This window comes from Equus asinus, chromosome 22 (assembly GCF_041296235.1).
Source record: "Equus asinus isolate D_3611 breed Donkey chromosome 22, EquAss-T2T_v2, whole genome shotgun sequence".
Classification (NCBI taxonomy): domain Eukaryota; kingdom Metazoa; phylum Chordata; class Mammalia; order Perissodactyla; family Equidae; genus Equus; species Equus asinus.
Window position 1 is genome coordinate 26,534,698 of NC_091811.1, and position 16,147 is coordinate 26,550,844.

The 16,147-nt window shown below is 39.4% G+C and overlaps 1 protein-coding gene across 1 annotated transcript; it reads right to left on the reverse strand.

Moving 5' to 3' along the window:
* Nucleotides 1-1,630: 1,630 nt before the first annotated feature.
* ART4 (ADP-ribosyltransferase 4 (inactive) (Dombrock blood group)) lies at nt 1,631-14,511 on the reverse strand. Its single transcript, XM_014834228.3, has 3 exons — nt 13,821-14,511; nt 11,312-12,017; nt 1,631-2,504 (listed from the first exon to the last, which is right to left on the reverse strand). Exons 1-3 carry the CDS (start codon nt 13,998-14,000, stop codon nt 2,413-2,415), a joined length of 978 nt encoding a protein of 325 aa, XP_014689714.1. The 5' UTR covers nt 14,001-14,511; the 3' UTR covers nt 1,631-2,412.
* Nucleotides 14,512-16,147: the final 1,636 nt, after the last annotated feature.

Genomic DNA, 16,147 nt, shown 5'->3' on the forward strand with positions numbered 1-16,147 from the left:
GGGTTCAGGCCCTGGAATTCACATTTCTAACTTCAGGGATTCTGATGCTGCTGATACTGGGAGCACGCTTTAAGAGTCAGCAATTTACGAGAATTGTCTTACTCAGAAAACTGTGATTTCTCGTGGAGATCAAATGCTTTAGCTGGCTTTTTAGCTTAACTGAGTGGCTTCAACTTTCCTCTCCAGTCCACATTACTCCTTCACTCCGCCAGACCTCTCTGTTTTCTGACCCTTATTTATGCTGATCATTCCTATATCCCACCTCTATTTTCCACTGAGTTCTTTCTTTTCCATCCATCTGTAGCCCCTCCCCTAAGCCTCAACTCTGATAGAAAGCTGGATCCACCTACAGACCAGAGGAATCTCAGTTTTCTCTAAAGCATTTATTTGTACTCATTTTTAGTGCTAAGCACTTGATACGTACCTGTCCTTCCTCTCACCCCTGCTCCCACCCCGATGTTCCAAGGCCTCGCTCAAATGCTGCCTCCTTCTTGAAGCCTTCCTCGCTTCTCTTGCTCAGTTAGAAGAAATCTCTTTTCTGAACTCTCACGCGTGGAAGACTTGGTTTTCTCCTTTCTTTTGGTATTTCTTTTGTGACTCGTTTGTGTTCTTTTCTTAATTTTTCCCAAGAGATCGTAAACTTATGAAAGATCTGGCCTAGTTTATTCGACTTTTAATCCCCAGAGTGCTTTGTACATAATATGGCTCAATAAATGCATTGACATGGCACGGAAAAAATATATGCAAGACGTGAGGATGATTTCCTAACTCATTTCACCACTGCCTCACCAAGGCTTGCTGCTCAACTCGTTCCTGGAGCCATGCCCCCAGGACTCTCTCCTAGGTAGCCACTAGCCTGCCAAAGTCCCTGTGCAATGAATCACAGAAATTGTTCTTGTGTATGAAAATTTTGTGCTTGCTTTATTAGATGTAGAGGCCAATGCAAGCTAGGTGACAGAGGTGCACTTGGCCCTGTTATTCTCAAAATCCCCATGTAAAGAATGATAGCACTAGATGCCTGAATTCTCTACCAGGTGATTTTATGTAGTTAATTCCCGGTTGAGTCTCTTCTATTATGACCAGGGCCTTCTGGGAGTCCAAGTGGGGTTAAATGAGCCGATTTCCACTTTCGTTTATTCTTATCCAAATCTCAGAGGGGTAAGTAGCATGGATTTCCAGAATTCAAAGGTATAGAGCTAGCCCTCAGCTTCACTCCAGTTAGCCCAATCCTAGGACCTTGAGCTCATGTAAGACAACCCCCCATTGCCCCACCTATGATGTATGCAACCTCAGAGAAGAGTTGGAGAACGTTCCCTGTTGTGAAGTTTGGTGATTATAGTTCTTTTTGCCTAATTGTTTGAACATAATGGGAAGCCAATAGATCTTTGATCTTTTCTTGGTCATCAGATGTTTTTTTTCTCCTGTATCTTTTCTTTTATCTCTATACACATCCACATACTTTCCTAATAAATGTACTTAAATTTACAATGAAGGCTTAAAATCCAGTTTGCCATGAAGTCCTCTGTAAATTAACGTGTGAATTTAAATTTTAACTTTTGTAATATTTTAACAATGTGTGCAGCACCCCGTTACTGGCATTAAATGAGATTTCACTGACATCTTTCATTAACTTTCCCTTTTATTTCTCAAGTTTCCATGTTTTCTCCCATCTGAGATGTCACTGGTTTGGTCTTGAATGCTGATAAAAATCTCTGAAGAAAATTCATACCTTCGTTATGTCCCTGAAGCTCAAAGCTTTTCCATTTGATGAAGAGTTTGTTCTTTGCTTTCTAACTCAAGCTTCTTTGGTTAGTTCCTATTTAGGACCACTAAATAAAAAATAAGGGAAAGTCCTTATGTTCATCATAACTCCTTCGATTGCTTGAGATAGAAACTGAATTTAAATTATTTAAGCAAAAATATGATTTATTAATTTATGTAATGAAAAAGCCCAGGATATCCAGTTTCAGGCACAGTTGGTTCTAGGGTTCATTTACTCTCATCAGGACTCAGTTTCTTTTTATTTCTCAACTCTTCCTTCATTGTGTTAACTTCATTGTCAAGGAGGTAGAGTCTCCCCTCCTGGTGGAGAGACAGCTGCTGGCAGCTGTGGGTTCGTACTCACTCTACTCTCATTAATCTCCACTCACAAAAAGGGCACCTACCCCACTTCCCATCCAAATTCCAAAAAACTACCATGACTGTATCTCACAGGCTCTGATTGGGTCATTTTTTATTCCAGCATGAATCTCCGTGTTCGTGGAGAAGAAATTACTGCGTTACAGGCCCACTCATAGACAATGAACTGAGCTGGCTCTGGGTCAACTGATAGCTGGGCAGAGGGATTCCCAATGGTACTGAGGGTGACTTGACTGAAATAAAGTAAAAGGGTACAGAGAAAGGAAACCACTTTTATGCTCTGTATTTGGAAGAGATGAAGATGCTTGTCAAAAAGGAGAGAGAAGCAATAACTACAGGAGCGGGGATGCACTTTATGCTGGAATCTGTAAAAACAAACAAAAAAAGAGATGTTTTAGGTAGCAGAGATTTTTTTTACTACCTCATTTCTCCTTTGATTCACTTTTTTGACTTAGATAATTCCTGATAAAGATATTTGAAGTTAGCTATTTTAAAGAAAGTTTTCTCTTAAATTTGTCTAACAAATTCAGCTTGCTTATTTTGCAGATGAGAAATTAGGCACCAAGAGGTTAAGAGACTGACCTCAGGCTGCCCAGCTAGTTGATGGTAGAAATCTCCTGATTTTCCATCTCTATCATCATCAGCATTATTGCAATCACCATTATCTCCTTATTAATTATCATCACCTGCATCACCATTATGAAAACTCACATTAATTAAGTACTTATTCTGTCCCAGGATCTTTTTAAGCACTTGCTCTGAATTTACTCATTTAATCCTCACAACAAAACTACCAGGTATTTGCTCTCATTGTCTTCGTTGTTCAGTGGATAAAACTGTGACACAGAGATGTGAAGAAACTTAGCAAACATTGCACATCTAGTATGTCGTGTAGGCAGTGTTCAAATTCAGGCAGTCTGGCTTAACTATATTTTTAACCACTGCATTGTCTCTCCATATATAGTAGCCCATTTATAGAATTATTTTATTACAAGATGGGCAAAAAGTATTCACACAATCCTGCTTGGTATGTGTGTGTGTGTGTGTGCTGCCTGCATATACACATGCTTCACAGGAGGTGTGGGAAAGGTTAGCAGCCAGTTAGGTGTGGCTGATGGAAGCAAAACTGGAATATAAAATTATTTTCAGGTGTAACTACTAGCTACTAATTAAGAACAATGGAATGAGGATATAGAATGAGAGGGAAGACGGAGACCTTTTAAAAATGCTCTAACTAAAGAATGGAATCTCCTTTTCAACTAGCCTTCACTGATTTCTTCTTCTTCTTCTTCTCCTTCTCCCCAAAGGCCCCCAGTACATAGTTGTATATTCTAGTTGTAGGTCCTTCTTGTTGTGGCATGTGGAACGCCGACTCAGCATAGCTTGATGAGCGGTGCCGTGTCCAACCCCAGGATCTGAACTGGTGAAATGCTGGGTGGCCTAAGGGGAGTGCAGGAACTTAATCACTTGGCTATGGGGCCGGCCCATTTTACTGATTATTTAGGGTAGAAAAGATGTTTGGGGTAGGAAGACATTCATCTCTGTGATTGTCTCAATATTTGATCATATTGTTTGATAGGATGACCAAATGATGAAGAAATATTTTTCCGTTTTTTTCACATAATATATAAAATTCTTTGAGTTTCTTGGAATTTCTATTTTGAATTCTATATATACCAACAGTAATTTTCAAAACCCCAATTTTCACCAATAAGAGAAGACAAGGAAAATAAATAGTGCATACATATTTTTGAGCTTTTGTCAAAGTTTGTGTTAAAATTGCATTATCTGAATTCTCACACAGACCTAGGAACCGTTAATACCACTTTAGCAGGTCATCTGTTAGAGTGATTCTCAAATGTTTTTTGTTTTGTTTTCTCTTCACAGAAGCTGGAGATCACAAGGACCTCCGACCCCACTCTTTCTCTCTTCTTAACGGGATGAGATTCTAATGGAGTATTAGAAAGTATTAACTGATGGTGAAACAATATAACAGAGAAAGATTATGGGTTTTGGGGGTGATTCGCTTTGGTGTTGAAGCTCTGCCCCTAGCTGTTTGACTTTGACCATGTTAGTTGCTTTCATTGGGCCTCAGTTTTCCCCTCTGTAAAATGAGAGCATCTCGAGGTTTTTGGAAATACTGTGATCACTACCACTGCTCTTCACTTTGCTTCATGGCTATTGCGATGATGCTCAAAGAAGAGACAAACATGTAGGCGTTATTATGTTGTAATTGTACTCATCCTTCAAAACCACCTCTTAAGCCCCCACCCTAATTACCAGGATATTAAAAATAGCTTATTTTAATGTTATTTTCTCAGGTTAAAGTAGCTTTTCTTTCCTCTCTTGTTACTTTTTCTCTACCACTCCTATGGTTTTTATCATTTCTACCTCTAAATATTATTATTTTTTACACAGCCAATATTTTTACTTAGAAGAAGAAATGAAAAACATCTGTGAATTAAATTAATTACAATCTACAAAGTCTTTCATTTGAGGATACCTCATACTAATTTTACTTTTGTATTTGTCTTTTCTTTTCTTCTAGACTATCCACTCAATGCTTTTTATTCCCTCTGTACCCTAGTATAGTATTTTTCAAATTGGAGGTTGTGATCCTTTAATGGTTTGTGACATCAGTTTAATAGGTCATAACCATCCCTCTTTAATAATGGAATAAAATAGGTTAGAATAAAAAACACCAGAGTTACACTGCCTAACTTTAACTATTGTCTTGTTATATATGCATTTGTGTGTGTATATTTGTATATTTATGTGTGTGAAAAGGGAATTATAATGTAAGTAGTCACCATCGCAGAAGATTGAAACTTATGGTAGCTTCTCCATAATATTTTTGAATGAACAAATACATCTCCTGAAAGCAATCTACAGAGAATTATCCTGGACTTTTTGTCAGAAAACCTGGGAAAGGATCCTACTTTTGTCACTTATAAAGTATTTGAATGATCTTACACAAACCATTTAGCCTCTCTAAACCTCAGATTCACATCAGTATAGTGGAGTCAACAACCCAATGTACAGGGTGGTTGTAAGAATTAAACAGATAATGTATGTGAAAGCCTTTTGTAAACTAAATTGCTTCGTAAATATCATTTTAATAGTGTAGTATAACCTAATTTTGATCACTTCAGCTCTAGGGTATATAGTCTGGGGAGAAATACATAATTATTATACTTTTTATATCATGAAGTCTGAATATGTGAGTTATATCAGGTTGTTCAGAAAAAAATATTCAATCTCTTGAAAAAAAGCAGAAAAAGGTAAAAATGACATGCAGTATATCTAGTCAACATGGTATTTGGAGGCAAAGTCTGTCTCTAGCTTCTTTGTATAAATCTTTTAGAATGTTAATCATTTAGAATGTTATCGAAGAAAAAGTTGGCCCTCAAAAAATGGTAAGCGTTACTTCTTGTCTCTTCTTTCATTTCTATTCTTGTTATCAATATCACTGAAGCACATGCTTGTGCCATTAAACATTATCCAACTTCCATGTGCAAGGTACTTTCCCAGCGTTTTCCAACTGTGTTTGAGAGACTGGACACCAAGTACTATCACAATATTCCCTCTAGGCAAGTCTTGCCCCCATTTTATAAATGAAGAAACAGGCTCAGCAATTGTCATTTACACAAGGCCGTGCAGCTACTAATGTATACCCAGCTCTTACAGACTCCAAAGTCTGTTCACTCTCCACTGTGCAATGTGGTCTCCCAGATTCATTCAGTTACTCATTCTTTCATCTATTCGTCTGAGAGACACTCTACTTCAAGGTGAATGTGACCCACAAATAGGGAAAACTAATTTGAGATAATTGAAGCCCAGAGCAAAAGAAAACAGGAAACAGGAAGTTAATAAAATAAAAAATAATAATGGTAATATTAATAGTAGATAAAAAGTTTGAGTACTTATGTGTTAGATACTGTTCTAAGAGCTTTTACATTCATTAATTCATTTTATTCTCACCAGAATCTTATAAGGTAGGTTTTATTAAAAAAAAATTATTCCTATCTTACATGTAAGGAAACTGAGGCACAGGGGCCGGCCTGGTGGCACAGTGGTTAAGTTCGCACGTTCCGCTCCGTGGCCCGGGGTTCGCTGGTTCAGATCCCGGGTGTGGACATGGCACTGCTTGGCAAGCCATGCTGTGGTAGGCGTCCCACATATAAAGCAGAGGAAGATGGGCACGGGTGTTAGCTCAGGGCCAGTCTCCCTCAGCAGAAAGAGGAGGATTGGCAGCAGTTAGCTCAGGGTTAATCTTCCTCAGAAAAATAAAATAAAATAAAATAAAAAGAAGAAACTGAGGCATAGAGAGATTAAGCCATTTGCCCATGTTCTCACTGCTAGTTACTGTCAAGGTTAACATGTAAAACCAGGCTTACTACAAACAATGGACTATGTTTTTCTAGAAACATGCTTAAGAATTTTGATTATGTGAAACATTTTAACAAATAAATCCCTCTTCTTTGTGACTCCAATGATTCAGAACAGAGCATGTATTTGTGTGTCTACAGATTTTTGGCACAGATTGTTTTGCTGAAACAGGCGACATTTAAGGGCAAATAATTAACATAATGTATTTTGAGTCTTCCAAGGGCATGAAAACATCTGCTTCTATGGTAACCAGTATGGGTCATATGAGGGATGAGAGAAGAACTAGAAGGAAAAGGTGTTAGTTTAGAAAGTCTTAAACAATTTTTCTTTTGCAAATTCACTTCCTTATATGTATTACGCTGCTAATTTGACTGTTTGACTGTCTGAAGGCAACAGATTCCTGGGAAATCTTTGAACTTGAGAACTTCAGTGACAAGTTAACAGAACGAATTTTGAAATAAATTGAAGGACTAGAATGCTCTTTAATCTACTGTCTCTTCACTGGGAGAATTAGTGTCCTAGCTGGCCAGTTCTAAAGGTCTTCATGTTATCTTTCAAATACCACATCTGTCAGATTAAGAGGGAACAGGAGAGGAAACAAAAGTTGTCTGCTCATAGGGACTTTCGGGGACACAGAATAGCCTGCAGCTTCTGCTAGTGAAAAAACGGAAAGGATAAGAAACAGTCTCCTGAGATGACTCCAGTTTCATGAGGAATTCGATATCGGTACTCCAGAACACCATCCGTGAGCTCCCAGGCTGAGGTGAGTGGTACAGTCCAGGAGATTGGTTGGGAGGAGTAAAGTGGACACTAGCAGTTATCTAGAAAATCAGGTCTGAGCAGAGTGCCGAAGGGGAGCAGAAGATGCCACTCCAAAATATGCCTCTTTGGCATAAGGATTATTTTTGAGCAGAAAGCAATCAAGACCCAGCAGACTCAGGAAAAGCTTTCTTCTTCCCAATTAACTGCCTAAAAGAGTGTGGAAAGAGGTCCTGCACCAGGAAGAGAGCTATACCGGAGATGACTTTCTCACCCGAGAGACTTCTCTGTATGTCAGGGCAAACATTTGCTCACCAAACATTTACTCTTCTCCTCTCCCTGTGAATTGTCTTCCTCCCTTTTGAAGCCCCAGACCTTTATCCCTTTCCTTAGCTCAGGATGGTGTATAAGCCTCAAGTGCCTGGCTGCCTTTGAATCTCATATTTTTACGGGGCTCCCATACATATGAAACTAAATTTTTTTTTCTCTTGTTAATCCTTTTATTACAGGAGGATCTCAGGCAAAGACCTAGAAGGGTAGAGAGAAAACTATTTTTCTTCCCCTACAGTACATTGATCTTAGTCCAAACTAGTGAAAGACTCCTAGATAAGAAAAACGCTCCACTTCCCTCCTCCCATTGTTCATGTATGGATCAAACCAATACTGCTTCAGGATGTTGGGATAAATAGAGTATTATTTATCAGTTAACAGACATGGCTTAAAGTTTCAGACATAGCTTACTCATTGCAAAAAAACACTGCAGCTAATAGATGAAAGCATTCTGAAGCCTATCAAACTTTTTCTTTTTAATCAGTAGAGTTAGGTGGATATTGGTTTTGTCCATTCCAAGTCTACATAGTCTTTTTATCCTTCACTAAAGTGACTGTGCTAACCATCAGCCAATGGCAGATTAGGCTCAGGTAAGGTGAAACCAGAGGATGGAGCAGCTTTCTCTGCAACCTTCAGTCAGAGCCCAGAGTCAAAGGAAAAATGACATCCCTGCAGCTCCAGCTCATTCCTTTCCCTCTTACACCCTCCCAGATAGCTTTATACCTATGCTGGCTGGGAAGACACTTCAGTTCCAGCTCTTGGCCTATCATCAATGTCTCTGACCAAAATGCCACCCTCTGGGAGCAGTGGTATTTTTATTCTGCCATTTACAATCCCTTTTCCCAAAGCCAACCAAGCTGCTAATTGGTGAATTTCTAGGAAAAATTTAGATATAGTAATTCACATTGAAAGTGACCATATTCCAGGGCATTTACGTTGTGGCTGCAGCTCCTTGCTCTTGACTAGGGGTTGAAACTTCTAGCATATTTTTTCTTTCTAGCAATTATTGGAACTGCTTTTAGTCAAATGAGTTATATGGTCACCTGACCCAAGGCCAGATCACTCAAGAGATGTGAAAGAGAATGCTTCATTTATTCATGCACTTATTCAGTAAATACAGGTTGAGCATCTCTATGTGCCAGGGGACTAAAGTTAATAATAATTAACACTTATTTACCATTTATTAAATGCTAGGGAATGTAGAAATAACTTATTATTTTATTTTATTTCATTTTATCTTCACAAGAGCCCTGTGAGTCTCTATTCTGATGCTTACTATGTAGATAAAGAAACTTAGAGTTTAAGCAACTTGACTGAGTACACAGCTAAAAAGTGGTATGAGTTGAATATGAAACCAGACAGAGTGGATCTGGAGTCAAACTGTCTGGATTCCATGCCAAGCTCTTAAATACTATGTAGTCATGGTCCTGCCCACAAATGGCTTACAGAGCAACACAATGTAATATGCATGGCTACCCCAGCTAAGCCTTAACTCAAAACCCAGTTAAAGCTGCAGTTTAGTAGTTTCGCCACAGGAAACCAAAGATGTTTAGTTTTGCGGGGAGGGTCTTGAGATATTTTTCTTTGAGATGTATAGAGTGGCAGAATGTGGATAAGAGTTTCTGTCATATACTCCTCTCCCTCACTTTCCTACTCCTTGACATAAATGTTTTACAACTCTTCACCTAACAGATTTTACAGGGTTCATTAATCTAGTAGAAAAATTGTCCATCTCAACTTCATGAGAAGAATGAAGCAACAGTGTCCCAGTTAGTCTTGGTTCCAAAGAATCCTGGAACCTAGCTGTGAATGTTCTCACTTGTTATCAAATTCTTAGTTTTCTTCATATTCTACTCTGGTCTTTTATTCTCCTCCGCAAACACTAATCTCTTGGGTCTGTGGAGCAGACACTCGTTTTGCTCACATTGTGCCTGCCTGGCTGCTGAGGAGAGGAAGGAGGAGATAAAGGTGTTGATAGTCGCCTCTCCCCAGGCCTGTGTTTGCAGATATGGCAGAGGGAGCAGGCCCTAGAACTCAGTGTGGATGCCAGTTTGAGGACCTTTGCAACACTACGACCCTGAAATGTTTGAGAATTGCAGACAGCCTGAATTATGAACAGCAACAATAATGACAGAGTAGAGAAAGCGTCAGAGGTATTTCAAAGGTAGACACTGCAGCTGAGTTACAGGTAACTGTGAGTATGGACGAATGCACGTGTGGATAAGGACCATCTTCTTCCTTCTGAATCAAACAGGACACGGTATTTGCTACAGAACCACTGTTCTGTGAAACGACTGTGGCTGCCAACATTCAGGATGAAATGGAATCAGTCACACTTTTTTCTTGCTCTTAAGAAGATTTGCCTTGAGCTAACATCTGTTGCCAATCTTCCTCTTGTTTGCTGAGGAAGAGTCACCTCGAGCTAACATCTGTTAGTATTATTCTGGAAATGGCTAAGTCTGTTGCCAATCTTCCTTTTTTTTGTATGTGAGCCACGGCCATAGCACGGCCACTGATGAGTGGTGTATGTCCCGCCCAGGAACTGAACCCAGCCTGCTGAAGTGGAGCATGCCAAACTTAACCACTAGGCCACCGGGGCTGACCCCAGCCACATGTTTTTCTAAAAAAAGAGCTTAACAATTTTTATTTTGTATTGTGATATCTCTAATTTCTTCCACTTCAGTTCATTTTTCACAATATCATCAGAGCTCTCGCTAAAGTACTGATCTAATTGATGCTCCATTGCTTAAAAACTTCTAATGACTTCTCCTTACCTACAGCATGAAGTTCAAAAGTCCTTAGCTTGGAATATAGGAGATTTTACAGTTTGGCCCCATCAGAACTCTCGTGGCCCAGTCAATCTCCTCCTCTCTTTTAACTCCTAGCTCTTCCTAGTCTTACACATCCTACATTCCAGCCATCCGTAATGATGGAGATCCCCTGAAAATCCCAGGCTGTTTGAAATCTCTGTGATCCAGCATATACTGTTTTCTGCTTGGCGTAACTTTTCCTCTCTTCTTTCACTGAAAACCCCCATTCCTACTTCAAGTCCCCTGTGGTCCTCTGTTGTAAAGCCTTCCCCACTTTCCCCAAAGAGAATGAGTAGCTTCCTGCACTGGGCAGCCATATTGCCTAAATATCTGGTGTATTACCTAGTACTTTTGTGTATAAACACCTGTTCATATTTCCATTTCTCATTAGACTAAAGATCCTCCCAGGATAGTTATTTTGCTTTATTTGTTTTATATCACATGGGGCCTCTATCCTAGTTCCTGGATTATAGAAGAAGGTTAATAGATAAACATGCATAAATAAATCTTGCCTCCTCCTTTACTTTTAGCACTCCTTCTTCATGAAATGACCATGACAAAAGAAAAATGTTGAGGGAGAAGGTAAAAATGCTAGATTTTATGCGCTTTTTCAGTAGAGGTTTGCGCTCTCTGTCTAGAATGCCCCACACATTAGTGCCGTTGCAGAAACACATTTTCCTAGAGATAGTTGAGGAGAAAGAAGAGAGGGGAAATAGAGAAATAAGGCAACATTTCTCTACTCTTTCAGTTCTACCATTACTAAAAGCCAATTTTCTTGTTTTTGGCCTTTTTCCACCAAGCCCACTCAGAAAAATAGCTTTTATAAAAGAATAGTGCTCTGTGATCCTGATAAGAGCGGATTCAGCTTAGATCAATAATAATACCTTTTAGTAGCTGACAGTTATATGTGCTCTGGTTCCCAGTTGATCGCAACTGCAACCAATTTCCTCTTGGGTGGTAGCTCATATTTACAACTTTAAACAACTCATAGGGAGGGACCAGGACCTTCTTGAGAGAGAAGTCTTGTAGAGGTGCACCCAGGCAGGTAAATATGGTAAACAGAGTTTCGTTCCCAAACTTCTGTGCCTCTTCTCTTAGAAGGGAGGTGGAGAGGAATTGGCCAAATCGAATAATGGCGCCTGTGTAGGCTTTCCAGGAGACATTCTTCACCTCATGATGCACCTCATAACACAGAGAGTCATTCTTCCTGACAATGTCTTCCCTCAGCAACTGGATTGCAGTGGTCAGGTAGTAGTGTAGATATTTGAAACGGAATGAATGTTCATACTGCTCTGGAGACATAGCAGCACTGGCCATGGCTCTAGCAAAGTCCGAGCGAACGTTGTCGTTTGATGAATAAAGCAAAACAGCCACAGCCTGTGTGATATTCATGTTCTTGGGGAGAGCTTTTTCTTGATTCAGCAAGGTTAAGTGGGCTTTCTGCCAGACATTGAAATAATTCCTACTGGCTTTTAGTTCTTTTGTGAAATAATCTCCTTGATTTAGTGCCTCCATGACCTCTTGGCTGCAGCCTTGGTACTGATCATCAAAGGAACCTGGTGCCAAATCAAAGTCGATTTTAATTGCAACCTGTAAGCAAAGAAAAATTTTGATTTTAATTTTTCAGATCAGATGGTGAATGTGGTGGCAGATTTGCTATATTCTATAAGGCCAAGTCTTTTCCTCGAAACCAATATTTGCTGAAGTAAGGTTCAGTCATAGTCATTACACTGCTCTAGTCCTTTCTGCGTCAGTGACCTGTGTTAGAGATTGAATTCAATTAGGTAAATATCACTGAATGTTCAAAAAACTCATCTCCCCAGGGAGGAAGTGACCCTTTTTGTATCACTGAAAACTGTATTTTTGCATATTGGTACTTTGAAGAAAAAAATTAATAACCTTAAAATTTAATTATACTTTCTGTTTGCTCTACTGACCCCCTTCACATTCTCTCACGGGTGTTTTAAGGAATATCTCTTTTATGGATACCTAAACCCTGTATTAAGTCTTTGAACTTTATTTAAGAAAAGACTTAAGTGATGAGTAATGTTGGGTTCTCCAAGAGGGTGCCCAGTAAATAACAACCCTCTCTTCTGCCCAGGTTTTGAAAACAATTAGAAAAAAAAGAGCAAATATGAAGGCTAAAATATCATTTTTACTACTGAACGAGGCCATGTTGGAGCACACATCTTTAGGTCTGATGGTAAGTGGGCTTGTTAAGAGTAAACCCCAGAACGAGGCAGCTTTGTCTGCTCAGCTGCAGGCACTATTGGATTGTGGCCTCCCCAGGTAAGATCTTTGTCATGGAGGAATGCAGAACTCATGCCCTTTGCCATCAGGCTAACTCCCAGGAGAAAGAAGAGTCAGGTTATTCTTCCTGATGTTACCACCAAGTAAATTTGCCCGCCTCCAGGGGAGCTGTGTGAGGAAAAGGATTGGACAGTGGTCAGGAGTATGCCTAGGAAAGTCCTTCCTCTTAGTAACCAAGAGTGGGAAAAAAAATATTTTCTCACGGGTAGCCAATTGAATATTACTTATTGATGTCTAGTGGGTGTCAAACTGAAGTTAGACGTTTGAATACAAGTTCATTAAGTATTGTCAGTCTATCATGTAGAGCCATATTTTCAGTTTTCTAAATTCCAAGATATTTCCTTCTTGGCAAAGAAATGATGCTTTTCTAACAAACAATATTCATTGAAAGATATTTTAAGAGATAACATTCCATCCAGTCCACGTCAAGGGCGTTGCAGCTGGAACTCAAAAACATACCATTTGATATTTTTTATCATCTTATTTAGGATGAGAAGTCATCCAGTTATGTGCCAACTGGAACGATTTTTTAAGACTGCTTAAATGATTTTAACCAATAACTCTTTACAGCAGGTTTATGAATAGGTCTACAGAATCTATTTAAGCGAAAACAAAACAAAATCAATAACATTATGTCTGTCAAATATAGAAAACTCTAAAACTTTAATATGTTACTAGATCTCAAATCTGTACTCAATCTCTTAACATTAGGTTATTTTTCATTATATAGAACTTTCGGTTATAATACTTCTTTAGAGTCGATCCATATGGTACTGTCTAAAGCCAAATAGACCTCAATTATTTTGCATTATTTGTCCTACAGAGGTAATGTTTTACTTAAGTTTTACGGAAAATCAAGAAAATAATGCCATAAGTCTAGCTCCCATAATACCAAATTTGTAGACTTAAAGAATTCCACAAGTTTTAATAGTTGTTTTCAACACTCTTCACTAGCACTATTTGTTAAAATGCCTGAATGAAATTAGATCCCAAGTGACTGAAGGTCATTTAAAGGTTGTCACCAGCAGAATGCTCGATTGAAGCACTGACCATAAAGAGACCACCTCCTCGGTTGCACCCTACCTCAGAACTCCCCGTGGGTCTCTGCAGGCCAGACAACAGCAGCAGGAGAAGCTGCCCTCTAAGGAGCCAGATTCCCATGGCAGGGGCCGCAGAAGTTGGGAGAAGAATCCTCCTGCATCTGTTGGTCAATGGACAGCCTTTGCTTGTGTTAAAAGTACTTCTTCGCTCTTGCAGCTTCATCCTGAAATGAAGTTCTCAGATTTCTCCTTTGGGGTTTTCTTTGGGTGAGTCTCAGCAAAAACTTCCCTTGTTTATGTCGATCTTAAGACTCCTGTGGATCACCACCAACCGGCACTTTTTCCGAGCGAAGAAATCAACTCCAACTTATTTGCAAAACTGAAAGCTCTGTGAAATAGCCAGACGTATACACCAAATAAGAGGTTCTAAAGTGAACTTGAGTTAGTTTCCAATAAAAAAAAATCCCCTCTCTAGTCTGTATGTGAAAGAACTCCAAAGGTCTGTTGAAGGTCAGGCTCAGCAGCCCAGCCTTCACTTTGTCAGGAAGGCAGAAGAAGGCATGCGCTGTACAGTGTTTAAGGCCAAGTGGCATTATCTTGAACTGCAGGCTTCCATTGCAAGTGATATGATTGCCTCATGCAGGTCACGGGAAAGATGCTCCCTCCAGTTGGGCCTATGTCTGACTTATCTGATGCTGCTGACAGGCCCTGCCCAGCATGGGCTGTCATGAAGCAGCACACCTTTTAGCGTTACTGTCAAAGAGAAGGCTCTCTCTGCTGCTTTTCCATGGTGCTTTGAAACTCTCCAATCCAAAAATTATACCTGTCGGGGTCATAGCTCTTTACTGTTTTCTCTTCTGAGGGCTTCAGATCCTCTATCCACATTATTCAGTCTATTATGAATTAGATTCATTGACTACTGTTGCAAGATAGCTTCTAGACAGCTGACATCAATCAAAAGTAGGTTCCAGCACGCTAAATTAATCCAGTGCAGGGGTTCTCTTCAACATTCTCTCTTAGGCAGTTCCCTTTCTAGTCTGAACATCCTCCATTTCCAATTCTTGGAATAATTGTTTTTCTTGCAAATCTTTCCCATTTAGACTTCCTGATTTATTATTTAACTATGAAGGGAAACTAAATCCTGTTCTTGGAAATTCTGGTATTTTTTTTTCAGCACCCTAAATATTTTTTAATCTAGATTTTCTGATCATTGCTGCAGTTGTGTCTCATTATAAAAGTTCAGAAATCTAGAAATGTGCAAAGGAGGAAACAAAATTACCCATAATCCGTCACCTGGAGAAAAGTACTCATTAGATGTAGATTTTTTTTTTCTGGGAAAGATTTGCTCTGAGCTAATATTTGTTGCCAGTCTTCTTCCTTTGTTTCCTCCCCAAAGCCGCATACATAGTTGTGTTTTAGTTGTAAGTCCTTCTCGTTCTTCTGTGTGAGCCACCGCCGCAGCATGGCTACTGACGGATGAGTAGTGTGGTTCTACCACCCAGGTACTAAACCCGGGCCCCTGAAGCAGAACCTGCTGGAATGTGACTGCTAGACCATTAGGACTGGCTCTAAATTTTGGTTTTCTACACACACACACACACACATTCCAGGACTGAAATAATATAGTATACAATTTTTCATACTTTTTTTTTTTTGCTGAGGAAGATTAGCCCTAAGCTAACATTTCTTGCCAATCTTCCTCATTTTTTGCTGAGGAAGATTTTCCCTGAGCTAGCATCTGTGCCAATCTTCCCTAACTTTATATGTGGGTTACCATCACAGCCTGGCTGATGAGTGGTGTAGGTCCATGCCTGGATCCAAACCTGTGAACCCGGGCTGCCGAAGTGGAATGTGCTGAACTTAACCACTAGGCCATGGACTTGTCCCATACTGTTTTCTCCTTAATGTTTTCCTGTAAACGTGTCCCAATACAATTTAGTACTTATTGAAAAACCATTTTTTTTATGGTTGCACAATATTTTACCACAAGTGCTATCAGCAATGAAATTTGGGGTGAATACATGGACTATACTGTCTCAGAAACAGATTGATTAGTGAATCTTGCATTCTTGAGAAAGACACTTCAGTTTAATTCCTAGCTTTATCACTTCCTTGATGTTTAACCTTGGGTAAGGTACTTAACCTCTCTGTTCTTTGGTTTCCTCATGTGTTAAGTGGAGATAATGGTAGTGCCTTCCTCATTAATGCCTTGATACATTCATATGCTTAAAATAGCATTGGGCACTGAGAAACTGTTCAATAAATGAAAACAATTACCATTATTTGTACCAAAGTTTATTGAATCAATGTCTTATATTTAGTTTGTTTTCAACTTCGTACTATTATACGTAGTGATTTGTGAACGTGTTT

Coding starts and splice junctions, on each gene's coding strand:
- ART4 (XM_014834228.3), bottom strand. CDS start 14,000: ATGAAGCTGCAAGAGCGAAGAAGTACTTTTAACACAAGCAAAGGCTGT. Junction 12,018..13,820: donor GACCCACGGGGAGTTCTGAG/GTAGGGTGCAAC, acceptor CTTTGCTTACAG/GTTGCAATTAAAATCGACTT. Junction 2,505..11,311: donor TAACTGTCAGCTACTAAAAG/GTATTATTATTG, acceptor TTGTTTTTACAG/ATTCCAGCATAAAGTGCATC.